This window comes from Tiliqua scincoides, chromosome 4 (genome assembly GCF_035046505.1).
Source record: "Tiliqua scincoides isolate rTilSci1 chromosome 4, rTilSci1.hap2, whole genome shotgun sequence".
In the NCBI taxonomy this organism is placed as follows: Eukaryota; Metazoa; Chordata; class Lepidosauria; order Squamata; family Scincidae; genus Tiliqua; species Tiliqua scincoides.
This window is the reverse complement of record NC_089824.1, coordinates 190547409-190563054: the sequence shown is the minus strand read 5'-3', so window position 1 is coordinate 190563054 and position 15646 is coordinate 190547409. Positions and strand designations below refer to the sequence as shown.

General features: G+C 43.8%; 1 protein-coding gene and 1 pseudogene across 2 annotated transcripts in view; one reads left to right on the top strand and one right to left on the bottom strand.

The window, feature by feature from the left end:
• Positions 1-15053, bottom strand: part of ACSS2 (acyl-CoA synthetase short chain family member 2) — a 55140-nt gene extending 40087 nt beyond the window's left edge. Inside the window, exons 1-2 of one of the 2 annotated variants that reach the window (XM_066624101.1) lie at positions 14818-15053; positions 9253-9448 (exon numbers count right to left, since the gene is read on the bottom strand). In XM_066624101.1, the coding sequence (XP_066480198.1) occupies positions 9253-9448; positions 14818-14947 (326 nt within the window). In that variant the 5' untranslated portion in view covers positions 14948-15053. The remainder of the gene's footprint in view (positions 1-9252; positions 9449-14817) is intronic. The other variant, XM_066624100.1, reaches the window with a different exon arrangement.
• LOC136650676 (5S ribosomal RNA) lies at positions 1464-1580 on the top strand (annotated as a pseudogene).
• Positions 15054-15646: the final 593 nt, after the last annotated feature.

The window sequence follows — 15646 nt, the reverse complement described above, 5'->3', positions numbered from 1 at the left end:
GCATAGAATTGGCCTTCTTCACTGCCGCCGCACATTGGGTCGACACTTTCATCGACCTGTCCACCACCACCTCAAGTTCTCTCTCCTGATCTGTCACAGACAGCTCAGAACCCATCAGCCTATATCTCAAGTTTTGATTTTTTGCCCCAATGTGCATGACTTTACACTTACTGACATTGAAGCGCATCTGCCATTTTGCTGCCCATTCTGCCAGTCTGGAGAGATCCTTCTGGAGCTCCTCGCAATCACTTCTGGTCTTCACCACTCGGAAAAGTTTGGTGTCGTCTGCAAACTTAGCCACTTCACTGCTCAACCCTGTCTCCAGGTCATTTATGAAGAGATTGAAAAGCACCGGTCCCAGGACAGATCCTTGGGGCACACCGCTTTTCACCTCTCTCCATTGTGAAAATTGCCCATCGACACCCGCTCTCTGCTTCCTTCCTCCCTTACTTTCATGGGAGTAAGCTCTGTTGACTATAATGGCTGAGTAGACAGGCATAGCATTGGGCTCTCAGTTGCCTAAGAGGCAGAACACACACAACTAGTAAGCAATAATAAAATAGTAATATACCTTATAACACTTCCACATGATCTGACACTCCCAGTTAATAGTTTCAAAGTGGCAAGTGATAAGGAGGCTTGTTTGTTTCCTGCTGGGAATTCAGCAGAATTTTCCTAGCACATGCTACTTTCCTTTATAGGCTGCTACAAGACACAAGACTCAACTATTTGCTCTTCCTGGAGAACCTCAGTGATCAACAAGATGGCATAAATGGCTCTTAGCAGAAGTAGTACATTGACTTAACAACCCACCTGGGAGGTGTATTACTATTAGCCTTATACATATATTCACAAAGTATTTCTTTTAACACATAAGCCCCTATAGAAATATAGAAAGGAGTCTGCCTGTCTAATTCAATTTGTTTACTGTAGTGGTGTTCACATGCAGTATTGCACCAATAAAGCAGACTTACTGGAAGACAGCAGGGTCTGATGAAAGCTGGAGGCTAAACTTGATACTACTGCTGGTCAGGCACAATTTTCAGCAAGAGCTCTGTGGACAATGGAGTATGAACTTCCTCCTAGCATGGTTGCTGATGAATTAGCAGAAGAGTAGCAAAGGAAAGAGAGTAAGTCATATTGTTTTTTCCCTGTGGTCCTCAACCTTTTTTTGAGTCACAGGTCCCTTTCAAAATCTGAAAGCTATAGACCCCCTTCCCCAGAACAAATGCACATAAACATGTTCACAAAATGTTCTCTGCACAAGACTCACAGATCCTCTGAAGCCCACCCCATGGAAACCTGCTGTACAAAAATGGCAAGACATCAGCCCAGTTCACACATACAAGTAGGCACAGCAGACACTGGAAATACAGGCATGCGGAGGGTGCTTCAAACTCATGTAATGTAAAGCAGTTTCTGCCATAGGTCAAGAGCTGGCAGCATATGACAAACCCTTTCTTGAGTGCAACTGTTACCCTGCACATGCCCAATCTCTTCTGATCTTGGAAGCTAAGCAGGGTCAGGCCTGGTTAGTACTTGGATGGGAGACCGCCTGGGAATACCGGGTGCTGTAGGCTTATACCATAGTCTTTCGAGACTGAAGGTTGCCAACCATTTTTTTCTTGAGTGCATTTTGCAATGGCTTTGTGATGCACTACCACAGCTAAGTGGTGAGAGACTTCTCCCCAGCACTTCCCAAGGTGAAGCAGCCTCCCCACTATCTTTCCATGTGAACCTTGGTGTCCACCTTCTACAACCAGACTTGGCTCAACACAACTGTGAGCTGCACAATTAGTTTAATTAAAAACAATTCCATAAATTCTGGGCCACTGTAAGAGTTTACAGCCCTAAAAAGCTCCTCAGAGCTTTCAAGCAAATTGCACTTGTTTTTCCAATCCTCATTAATCTACAATTCAACCACTTTCTACAACAAAAAATTGGCTTGGCCAATGAAGTAAAACAAATAGATTTTTTGAGCTTTGCAGGGATTCTCCCATTTTCTTTCCAAAAATATACACAAGAGCACAAGGGACATATCCAGAGAGTGAGAGCTTTCTCTCTTATGTGAGATGGTGCACATAAGTGGGCCCAGAACAAAAGTTAAGCACATCATCCTTTGACCTGCGGAAGGTCATCGAGTCTAAATATCAGTCCGCAGAACAACATGGTTCTTTCCAACTTCCCAAGTGGCCCCACCACATGGATTTTTCAAATTCAGCTTACCACATAGAATTCCCATTTATTTGTTCAAAACAGTCATGCCACCTAAAGGATACACTGCAGAGCAAAATTATATCTTTAAACAAGGAATTAGTAGCTTCATATGTTCAGTGATTGAGAACCTGCTTTGATTTCATAAGGTTCCAGATTCAGCCCTGGGCATCTCCAAGTAGGTCTACAAAAATCTCTATCTCAGAGAGCCACCACCAGTCAGTCAAACAATAAATAAACTAATTAACCAAGGGCCTGATTCAATATAAATCAGCTCTATATGTTCAATCTTCCCCCTGTCACCACTGAATAATCACCTTCATATGTTTATTTCCATTTTGGACAGTGTCTCAGATAAGCAGGACTGTATGAGGATCCCCAGGACTTTAACAAAGCTTCAATAAATATGGAACTTTTACCTGCAATAGGCACCTGAGAGCAGAAAGTGCTATACACTTAGCAGTAAAATAAAGTTACCATAAAGAGGTATACATTGAAACATGCCCCTCCACAGCAGACTTTTGTCAGCCGATTCATTCATCCTGGCAACACAACTGCTTCTCAATATAGCAATCTAAGAGAAAACTAGATAAGATAGATCCTGCAGGACACTGGCATTTCACCCACATTTCAACAACTTTATTACAAAGATTTAGCAACAATAATGCATGTGCAATACTCATATGTCCCAAGACTGACTGAAATAGGCTTCAGGTTTCTCAATCACACAGCCAAGTATGCTGCCCTGCCCCAGTATGCCAATCTAGATGGTATTTAGATTTTCCATTTAAAAAGTGAGGGAACAAAATCCTTACTTAACACCCAATTGAACAAGTCTTCAATGGAGCATATCTAGTTACCTGCTTGCAAATAATGACCTGGCAAGAACACTTGCCATTTCTAAAGATGCGTTGCTTCATAAAATTCATGTGTAACATCACAAATAGATACAATACTATTCAAATTGGGCAGTTCAAATATTATAATTAACTTTTTAAGGCAACTGTCCACATAAAGCATACAATGGAGTCCCATCATCTGAGGTTCCGGTTCAAAAGTCAGCATATATGGCAGAAATCATGTAAAATTAAAATTACCCTTGAATTCAAACAAATACATACTGTCTCCTTAAAAATTGGAATCACATTACAAGAGGCATGCAGGAACTGAGATGAGATTCAGGTCTCCCATCTCATGCTCACTCAAACACCCACTGAATGGAATGGAGGGAGGAATCACCCACACTTGTTTCTCTCACTACGTTAATTTTTGCCAAGCGTGTCTACGCGAATTCATGTAAATTACATGCATGTATGATACAGCTCCACTGTGTATCATACATCTGTACTATTTCTAAACTGCAAGAGGGGGAGAGAGAGATAATCAAAACCAAATGTGCATATGATCTACACATACTAAATCAGGTCCCAGTCTATTTAAAGGCATTGAAAAGTCTGATTAATTTTTTTTTTTTAAAGAAAATCCACATCACTGCTTGCAACTTAAAAAGCTTCTGCTGATATTGGCCAAGAGAAACAAGAGAGCCACCATGAACTCTTGCCAGCATTATCTAAATACATCTGAAGGCTTGCTACATCCTAGACCCCACAGTTATTTAGTGCAGCCTAAATAACCAGAAGAGCACCAATTGTGTGGTTCATTGGGGGGGGGGAGGCTTCAATTTCAGAGATTCAAAATACTGATTTTTACAAGGGATGAAAAAAATCTTAGCTATAGACACTTCCTTACAATGTTTATTTCTTTATATTGGGAAAAAACTCTTTGCTGGTAGATAAGCCACTTTCTCCTAAGTAGCCTACCTAAAAATGAATGAGAGATACAAAAGATAGCTTGCCATTCGTTTCAAGATAGCTTGCCCAAGTGATGTTCAGTGTGGATTAAGCTCCCTATAAATAAGAGACTTTTCCCAATGTTTCCCATCAATTGGGGTGAGGCATAGCAGTCTTGTTAGGAGGTGTTCATTCATGTACACAGAAGAAAAACTCTTCCTAAGGGGTCAGCTGTAACGGTAACTGCAGTTCAGGTCCAAGAAACTTATAATCAGAAAACCAAACACACGGCACAGTTTATTATACAAAATGCCCATGATGAAAGTGTTGCACACAGTGGACGTAGCCCAAAGCAGGTTAAATATGCCTGCCATATTCAGTCTTGCATTGCCAAGTACACTTTTAATGCAAAAGCAACTATAACAAAAAGGGTATTCAGAAGAGCTAGCCTCAAAATACCAGCTCTCCGACAACTGCTTTTAAAAAGTTATTAATAGTAGCATTGTGATTGTGCATCTTCCCATCCTCCACAGACTTTTAGCGAAAATGGGTCTTATCTAATCTCTAGAAATCTACAAAAATGACCCTGCCATGCTGTTGCTTAGGCTAGCAATTTTATTGAGCTTTTAAAGTTGTTAAGTCTTCATATAGTTTGCAAAATATGCCTGTGTGGGACAACAAAGCAATTACACACAAGGCCTGAAAACACTTTTCGAATTTCTAGATATCATCACTGGTTTTGTAGATACCTGCATCTCGGCTCATTTGGTTTTTTTCAACCATCGTGCAGAGAGCGGGTAGTTGCCAGGGACACACACACACACACACACACACACCCTTTCCTGTCATCTTCTGCCAAATGCTCAGGATAGTTCCCAGAGTTCTCCACTTTTAGGATAGACAAGGATACACAAATGCATTTTATTGAGCAGCCTACAGCCTTAAACAACATCAAAAACTACAAAGCAACTCTGAAGCTGCAGCAGTCTAGGCAAGAAAAATTATTCCTATTTAAGTAAACCTAGGCACAAAAGGAAGGGGCATATGACAGAATAAATAGAACCCAGCCCCAGAAATCTAAGAAGCAGTTAAGAGTAGCTTTGGGGCTTGGGTGCAGCACAAAGATTGAGTTAAGCTAACTACACAAAAAACAAAAGATTCCGTTTTTATTATCAATATATTTAAATCCCACCTGATTACAACCATAGACTCCAGACTCTGAAGCCTTAACAGTGCATGCATGGCCCCTATGTTTTGGCTCCTATGTAAACTTTTTATAAATTTGAAACTTTTCATACCCACGAGTCAAGTACATTTGAGCTCAAACTGACCACACGTTGAGTTCTGAGCACTGGTCTCACCAATGCCACAGATATTCAGCTCCTCCTGCTTAGTGTTATATCCATGCCTAATGGTACTTCTCAGTCACAGAATTCATCTCAGCTTGCTATGCGGCATTAAGAAAAATTATTTTATATGCAAATGTCTACTCCAGGGGTGTCCAAACTCTTTGGCAGGAGGGCCACATCATCTCTCTGGCACTGTGTTGGGAGCCGGAAAAAAGAGTTAATTTACATTTCAAATTTGAATAAATTTACATAAATGAACATATTAGAGATGGAACTTATATGAATGAAGGTCTTGCAATAGCTCCAGGCCCATAAAAGGCCTTCACAAAGCAAGGTTAGTCTTTCCTTTGCTGCCACTGCTGCACCACAGATGTGAAACAGCAAGCAGTGGAGGGAGCCCTTGCCCCACAGTTCACATGAGAGGTCGAACAGTTGGCCGTCATGCTGAGAGCAGTTGTGTTGGGCCAGTACAGGCTCCAGTAAGTTTCCAGAGGGCCAGAGCTCATTGTAAACTGGGGGCTCCCAGTGGACCAGATTGGGAGTCTGTGAAGACCACAAGTGGCCCCAGGACTTGGATTTGGGCACCCCTGGTCTACACAAACATTCAGTACACTGCCAATAACTGAAATGGACTCCAATTTAATCAGTGTATGAGCCTTCTGCTTCCCTGGGCTTATTGCATTAAGTCAGACTGGTATCTTACTCAATTACTGTCTTGACTGATATAACCATTGATGAAAGGCAATTTATGAAATGAAATCCTGCAAGAACTATAACACAGCCAACCATGAAGAGAATGAAGCAGCAAATATGTGCTAAACATGCCATTAAAATTACAGGTTCTATTAGTACTCCAGACAAAGAATAACAAAACAGAGCAAAGCAAAGGTGTTTCTCCATTTAGGACCAGTTTCAGACTTCTTTATAATGATTTTGGAAAAAATTATGTAGCTCCCCTCCTTCCTGTAGTAGAATTTACTGAATCCTAGTTTCATAATGCTCCATGTTTCCCTGCACTCACTGAACACGGTAGCCAGTCAAGAGGCAGAGAAAAACAGTGATGAAGAAAAGTTCTACTAGCTGATGGAACTAGATATGCACTGCATTTTTTTGCAAATCCTTGCACAATTTAGAGTGACATCTAGCTAGGTCTTACAGGTCCTAGCAATAAAAACACAGACTGAAGACCCATTTCTTGGCTCACTCAGGGCTGTTGTATCATTAGTTTCTTTCTGAAAGGATCTCACAACATGGCCTGGACATAATTGTACATTACATAAAGCCTGTCAAAAGCCATTCACCTCCAGTCACGTATTCTACATTCTCTACTACTGGGAAGTAGAGGAAAACAAGCTACAAATCTACTTTGGATTTGAACAAATCTCTTGCCACATTTCTCTACTGTTGTAGGTCCTTATGCTTACATCTACATACCACATAATGTAAACTGCACAATTCATATAACAAATCTGAAGCAACACAAGATAGTGCAGAATCTACTACAAAAGCTCAAAGGAAACTACAGAACACCCAACACTTGGATGGCAGACATGCACATCACAGACACTTTCTACAGTCTCCCTGCATCAACACAATCTCACAGCTGCCTGATGGCAAGGCTACACTTATCCAGCACTGGAACAGGTATGAAATCCAGATTCTATAATGCCACCTTCTTTAAATAGAAAATTTTTTGCAGCCTGCTTAAATTCCATACACTGATTCCAAGGATCATCAGAAAACTCTGCAACCAAACCAAAACTATTACATACGTGACTAAAATCCTAGTATGTTTAGGAGTCAAAAGACCCATATCAAAGATACATACATTACTACAGCTGCAATCCTACACACTGTATCTAGGAGTTAAATCATAGTGAAATCAATAGAGTTTACTTCCTAGTAAACAGAGATAGGATTCATGCTGTATTTCCTGCCTCCCTTGTTGCTCTGTAAAGTGTGTAAGTATTAACTAAAGAAAAAAAGGAACTAGAACTGTCAGAGAAAGGAAACAACTTATGACTGTTCCTGGGTACAAGGAAGGACTAAGCAATAATCCGTTAATGAAAAACAATGATCTCACATTTATAGGTCTCCTTGCAAAAGGGATAAAAATAAGAGGCACTGAATGCTAAATGTTGATTATAAGCAGCTGTACCCTTCCTGCAGCAGAAACTGGTTACGCAAGGGACAAACTGTTCAAACTCCCCATCCATAATGCATACAAGATACTGTAAGTTGTTAAAGGTACAAGTGTACCAACTTCCTCAACCAACCCTCAAGGTGTTATTCTGCTTTTTTTTTCCTGTTACATTGTGTGGCTCTTGGGGGGGGAGAGGAGAGATGAGTAGCCCAATCCTAACCTGTGCTGCTGCTGCAGGGCAGCATGGCCTCTGTTGTATCCAGCATAAGTAAGGAGAAGGCTGAAGATTTACTCAGGGTAAGGGGATGTTTCTCTCCTTATTCATGCTGAGCCCCAGACTGCCCAATGGGGCTACTCGGATCTGAGTCAGATATTTAGCTGGTGCAAGTTCAAAAAGCCCCATGTAGTATTTCCAGGTCCAGAAATGAGGATAGGATATGCCCCTCTCCTGTGCCTCTCCTACTCCCCTGTGTTCTGCCCATACCCACCCAGAAATGTCCCCTCCCCACCACCCTGTTTAGCACAGCACTCACCTTTACCAGCAGCTGCAGGTTGGGATACAACATCAGTGGGACTGGACAGGCCTTCCCACCAGTGCTACTTACACATGAGTCATTGAAAAGTGCTTAACGGTGCTTTTATGACTGTTGTGCCAGCACTAGTTAAGAACACAATTGCACTGTCAGTGTGTTTGGTCATTGTCAAGGTGCTTTGGGACATTTTATCCCCTTTCCTTTTTATGTTAATTTATAAATCTATGTACTGCTACCTAGGGAGTCCCATTCCCCCCCCCCCAATATACAGAAATCATTGCTTAATTTTGGAGTGTCACTGTTTTTGCTTCCCTTGCGATAGGCACTCAACCATCTCAGTTCGCTGTCTAGCCACCACATACTGCCAAACATACCTTTTGTTAGAGCAGTCCTAACCTGTGCCAGTACAGCCAGGTCCCAGCAGCCTGTACTGCATTCTACACAGGTTTGGAGGCTGGAGGTCACCTCGGGATAAGGAAATATTTTCCCCTTACCCTGTGGAACAATCCAACCACCTATGGGGCTATTTAGAACTGCAACAGCTATTTATCCGGTGCAAATTCAAGCAGCCCATGTAGGGCTCCAAGGCCCGTGAGTTGGAGTTATGATACAGCATGTGCTGCCACCACTAGCCCCCCATTTTGCCCTCCCCCTGCCCAGAAATGCCCCAGGCCTGGAATGCCCTCACACCACCCTCTCCCACCCTCTGCTCTGCCCAGGCAAACCTATCTTCCTTGGCTGGGGCAGGAATTGGAGGCAGCTTGGGCCTTTGTGCTGGCCCCGTTGACCCGTTGACCATTTTTTGGTGACCATGGGAATGGAACTTCCATGGATACCGAGGTCCCACCTGTACATGAATGTACTGATGTAGAGAGCAAGGATGGTACAGTGGTTCTGGAATTGGACTTAAACCTTGAAGATCCAGATTTAAAACCCAGGGGCCCCGTATGACCCGTTGACCATATTGCAGCAAGGGAGGCAAGTCTGAGAACAAGCAATGCATGATAGTAAAAGAGGAACCTTCGGCTCTCCCCAGTCCCGTTCTCTACACACAAAGGTGGAAATTGCTGGTTTTCATTATATATTAACTACAGTTCCCCATTACTCGCAGACATGGTTAATTCAAAACAAACCAGAATATCAAGCAACAATTTTCTTTTTTCTAGGTTAATAGTCTAGATTTTTAAATCAGCAGTCTAGATTTTTAAAAAGCAGAACTTTACCAGTAAAAAGCTATTCTCTCCCCAAGTTTGTTCTCATAGACATTTCTGTCCAACACATTGTAGCAAATGTTAGTTGTAGCCCCTTTCATCCACTCAATAATGATTTTCCCTTTAGTGACATCAAAGTTGTACTGTAGAAATGGTCCAGTATGTTGGCTCTTCCAGTAAAATCCTTTGGCAATGTCACCCCAAAAGTCTGCAAAAACACAAAAACAAAGACCTAGTGAATAGCAGAAAACACCACAAAGCAAAACTGTGGTGCTTTTATTTAAAGAAGGAGATTGACTGCCCGATCCTAACCAACTTTATAGCGCTGATGCAGCTGTGCCTATGTGCGCGCACTGCATTATGTTGTGGAGGGGATGTAGTCATGGAGGTCTCCTGACAGGATGGGAGTATTTGTTACCTTACTTTGGGGTTGCATTGGTGCAGGAAAATTGGTCAGGATCAGAATATAAGGCTGTAATTCTATACACTTACCCGTTATCAAGTCACATTAAACTCAATAGGGCTTACTTCTGACTACACAAGCAAAGGATTGCACTGCAAGGCAGGCTGGTTCCCAAACTGTGAGTTGGGACCAACAAGTGGGTTGTGACCTGATTTTTGGTGGGTTGCAAAACTGACAAGGAAAGTGTATTGAGTCCAGTGCAAATGGAAAAGGAGCAACACTTGTGCATTTATTGATGGGTAGATCACCAAATCTCAGCTCTTTTTGAAGGCCAGGCAAAGGGAAATGCAAGGCCACCAGAATGGTCCCAATCCAGTGAATTCGGAGTTTGACAAATGCTCCAGAAGGTGGTCCCCCCACACCGCAGTGAAAAGGATAAAACCAGAGGCTTGAGTAGCTGATAAAATGAAACTTTTTTTTGTTTAAGTCTCATAATTTATAAAGATAGGTGGGTCCCAATACCATTTTAAAATGTGGGTCCTGGTGCTAAAAAGTTTGGGAACCACTGCTATACACACTTCCCTAAGAGTAATCTCCATCGAATTCAGGGCGCAATCCTAACCCCTTATGTCAGTACTTACAGCACTGGCATAGCAGTGCCAATGGGACATGTGCTGCATCCTGCAGTTGGGTGTCACTCATGGAGTCCTCCTCAAAATAAGGGAATGTTTGTTCTCTTACCTCAGAGCTGCATTGCCCTTAGGTCAGTGCTGGAAAGCACTGACATAAGGGGTTAGGATTGCGCCCTTAATTGATCTTACTTCTGCATAGACATACATAAACTTGTACTTTTAGAGACAACATAATTATATGCATCTCCACCTAGAAGTCCTGTTGAGTTCAACTGGAATTAGTCCCAAGTAAGTGAGGTTACAGTTGTGGTCTGGGAGAAGAAATTGCTGATGCAATGACAAGCCTCTCACCATCCTATGATACTTAAATTTTGTAATAATATTAATTGTATTAAATGTGTGCTGATGAACTTTCATTGCTTGTACATGACTGGCACACAAATGGTTCTCTCATGACAGTAGCATTTCCACCCAAAGCATCTCCATCCTAAATATGTTTAAGTACACAAAGAGTCCTACTGGATCTGTCCACCTAGTCCTGCACTCCATTTCCCACAGTGGTCAACCATTCCAGGGATACATATGGTCAAACACAGGTAGGGATTGAAACCAACAGCCCTTCTCTTGCTATTATACTGCCCCTTCCAAGCAACCAATACTCAGGAACATACCACCACTGAACTTGGAAGTTAAATACAAAAGGTCAATAAAATCTACATTCAAGTAAGTGCAGTTAAGGGAGCAATGTAAGTAGATAAAATTATGCTCAATTATCTTTTTAAAAAGGCAAGGCTATAAAATTCTCATGTTTGTTTAATTTTTAAGAATGAATTTCTTGTAACCTTTGTGATGTATTCAACACCCACCCTAACATCTGTACTTAAGAGAAGTACTGACAGCCCAATCCTATGCATGTCTACTCAGAAGTATGTCCCATTAGAGTCAGAGGGGCTTACTCCCAGGAAAGTGTGGATGGGATTAGGCTGTAATTTGCATTAATAGCAAAAGCCTATCCTTCAGCAAGGGTATGTCTCCTTTGATACATGGAAATTTCCCAAATTATAGAGTCACAGCAATCTGTTACAACAAATAGAATAAAAATGAATATGGTGGCAGCTTCAGGACCAACAGATCTTTTGCACCAGAAACATTTATAACTTGGAGAGATCTGGCCCACAAAAAACCTATGCTACCATAAAGCTGTTAAATTTTGATGCCACAAGACTGGGGGTGGGGGGTGGGGGTGTTCATGTGTTCAAAATTTCTCAGTTTAGCTTGTGGCCAGCAATTATGTCTACGTATTTAAAAAATGTCTAAAACCAAATGCTAGTACATTTAAATGAGAGCAACATTGCAATTAGACAAAATCGTATAACTTCTATATACTAATGTATATAATATAATTTGAGTTTAGTAATGCTGAAGAAATGGGACATGTCGCACATGGAAATCTGCCATGCTCTCTCTTTTTGAATACACCTGGCGCATTTTTGAATACACCTGGCCTGATGCATGAACAGATGGACACTGCTCCAAATGTAGTTAATTCTGGATCAACTGAATTGCATCCAGGAATTTTTGCCCAGAATAATCAGCTTTGATCATAACCCTCATTTCCTCTGTATGCAAGTTGAGCACACCCCCTCTTTTTCTGTGATCTTCTCAAGGAAAATATTTTTCTTATTTACACAAATCAGGGAAAAATGCAGTAGCCATTCAACTAGGACACTTCTTGCAAGACTCTTCTGGTACGGAAGTTCACAGTGATCACAAGCTACTCAAAATACTAAGTACAGTAGGCCCTACTCATTTGCAGGTTTGGAACCTGCAGCTTTGATTTGCTGTGGGTTCTGAACCCACAGCTGGAAGGTTTCACTGAACCTCCTGGACATGACCAGAAATGTCTTCCAGTCACATCCAGGGGATGTTCTGAGGTGTGTGGAGGTTGCCTGCTGCCTCTATGCACCTCAGAATGCATCCCAGAGCCTTCTGAGACACACTTCTAGGTTTTTCATAAAACCAGAAGTGTGTCTCAGATGCCTCTGGGGCACATTCTGAGGTTGTGCCCTGAGGTCCTGTAAGAGAGCCTCTGTGGATCTTGTTATCTACGGGTTCTGTATCTATGGGGGTCTGGGAATGGAACTTCCATGGATACCGAGGTCCCACCTGTACATGAATGTACTGATGTAGAGAGCAAGGATGGTTCAGTGGTTCTGGAATTGGACTTAAACCTTGAAGATCCAGATTTAAATCCCTGCTCAGCCATGAAGCTTCCTGGGCAAACTTGGACCAGTCACAATCTCTAAGCCTAACCTATCTTATCAGGTTGTTGTGAGGACAAAAAGGAGGGAACTACGTGCACCACCCTGAGCTCCTTAGAGGAACGGCTGTATTAAAACGTGAAAAATAATATACTGTACACGCATGGCTGAGTCCATTCCATTGAATGGAATGAATGGAATTGAATGAGTCCATTCCATTGAATCACCTGGCTAACTGTATTAGTGCAACAATACTGTACAGTACTTGATTTTTTTCAAATTACTGTACAACTCCAGTTTTCTCAAGATGAGTGAATCAATGCCTTTTCTGCTTGTTGCTAAACCATGCGTAAGAAGAATGATCAGAGCTGCCCATTCAGTACAAGAAGGCCAGCCAAGTCATTCTGCCCTCAAAGTTCACTGGCAACTTTTTATCCTTGGATCTCAAACACCAAAAATTTTCTCTCTTTCCTCTCTCTCTCTCTCTCCCCACAAGCAGGAAGCTTGCAACATTCAAATAAAATCCTTGGGCAATGAGGGAAAATTATATTGTGTCACCAGTGCAGCTTGCTCCAAAGCAATTCTGTGAACAACCTTAATCTATAACCAGATTCACAGGAATGTCTTCAAAGAAGTGGTGTGGCTATAATCTGATCAAATATTTCTACATATATGCAATTGATCGACAAGTCACCTTAGGATGCAAAAGTGCTTCACAGGCTAGAAGTGCATATATGCATAAAATTTGTATCTATGCTCTCAAAACAGCAGTCATCTGCTCCAGTAACATTACTAGCATTACTCCACTTCTACTACCAACTGAGCAAGAGTTGTCAGTTGCTGCTGTTTGACAGGATGCAAATGCACCCTGCTTAGATGACTTTACAAGGCAATCACCATTTTCCCAGGAATATAGCTCTGGGCATAGCACTGGTTGCACAGCTGACTATTCTACCCACTGCCAAAGCCCTGGAACCCAGTTTTACTGCAGGCTCTAGAGCACATTTAGGAAGAAATCACTGAGTGGAGATAATTCTCCAGCAGCTCCGGAAGCAGCATGTCCCAGGCACTGCTGTTGGCCTATTTGCCTCATGGTTGATACTGAAGAGAGCGGCTGGGCCAAGTCAACCATTCCAGAATAATAATATCAGTGCAGTATTGAGCCAACTTGTATTACTGCCCTTCAATATTAATCCCCCCCCCCAAAAAAAACAACTCACTGGTACAGAACTACAAGAGTACTGACACTCTCCTCCACAGCTCCTGAATGTTGTACCTGCATATGCAAATACATCTTTCCATGAATCAGATTGGGGAGGGCAAAATTTACAGAGGTGCCATGCACTTAATGCACATATAAATGAACACATTTTTAGATGCATCTATCCATGATCGAGATGGGGGGGGGAATTTACACAGGTGCCATGCACTTACTGCACATGTAAATGAATACATATTTAAAACATGCACACAAAAATGAAGCAATGTTAGGTCAGAACCGCACATGGCCACCATACAAGGAAGTATCTACGGAGCATGTCTGAACAATTGGCAGAGAAGGTCTAGGAATGTACAAGGAAAACTTGGTGTGCATAACCTGGCAGCCTTCAAACAAATATTGGCAGCTTTCAACACATGCATAACCAAGCAACATAGTAGCTTTTGATAGCAGGGGAGAGGCCTAACTCAACAGGAGCTTAGACAAGGTTGTTTATTTAACAGTCTCCATTTGCAAGACAATAGCAGAAGACTGAGAGCCGAATCCTATGCATGTGGAAAAGTAAGCCCCATTGAGTTCAGTGGAGCTTACTCCCAGGAAAGTGTGCATAGGACTGCCGCTCCTATGCCTGACACACAACTCCAAGAGCCTTGACTGGGAGCTGTGGCACTGCAGGGACAAGGCTGAGTGTGTTCTAGCCACACTACCTGGGAGTACTCAGCCAAGCCACACAGGCTACCTGACTGCTCTTCAGGTGACAGCCAGCCAGCGGCCTGGGCTGTGCATGCACTGGCGGGGTGGGGTGGCCACAGGCGGGAGGGGCCAAGAAAAGGGCACGACAAGGCCTCCCAGTGGAAGCAGCCCCGCCAGCCAGGAGCCCAGGAAGAGGGCCACGCACCGTCGTGCCAGCGCGTGGCTGGTGGGTCCCGCGCCCTTGGCACAGCCCCCTGCAAGAGACGCCTGGCAGGGCTGCTGCTTCCCGCCCTTGCCGCGCCCGGAAGTGCAGGCTGCCAGCAGAGGGGCCTGCCTGGGGGCTGCTGCCCGGGCCCGGCTGGCACTCACCCTGCGGCTCCTCCACCGAGCGGCGGTGAAGCTCCCGGTACTTCTCCAAGGAGGGCACGTGCGCGCCCCGCACCAGCTCCGGGGGCGCCCGGTAGACCCCGGCGGCGCGCTCTTCCTCGGGCAGCACCATCTCCGGGCTCCAGCCGAGGGAGGGAGGAAGGAAGGAAGGGAGCGAGCGGAGAGCGCAGCTGCAGCCGGCAGAGAGCGAGGCGGCGGCGGGCACTGAGCTGGGAAAGACCGTGGCGGGGCAGCTCCACCAAGCTCCGGCGGAGGGAGGAGCAGGGGCGGGCGAAGCCAAGTCCCGCCCAAGCCTGGAGCCCAACGAAGGGGACTCTCCGCTTCGCCTTAGTGCCGGCCAGGCTGGCACCCAAAGCAGCCCCGTCCCTTCCCCGGGGGAGGAGGAGACGCGACGCCGGTGCACCCGCCTGACGCAGCATCACATTCACTGCTCCGGATTAACTTCCACCAGCATCAGCCCTGCTCGTTCACACCCCAAGAGCCCAACCCTATGCATGTCTACTCGGAAGTAAGACCCATTACAGTCAGCAGGACTTACTCCCAGGAAAGTGTGGATAGGATTGTAGCCTAACAACCCGATCATAGGAATAGCCCCCTGGATCAGGCCAAGGGCCCATCTAGTCCAGCTTCCTGTATCTCACAGTGGCCCACCAAATGCCTGAGGGAGCTCACAAGACAACCTTAGCCCTGGTGCCCTCCCCTGCATCTGGCAATCAGAGGCAGCCTGCCTCTACAACCAAGAGCTTGCACATACCTACTATGACTTGTAACCCGTAATGAACTTCTCCAGAAATTTGTCCAATCCCCTCTT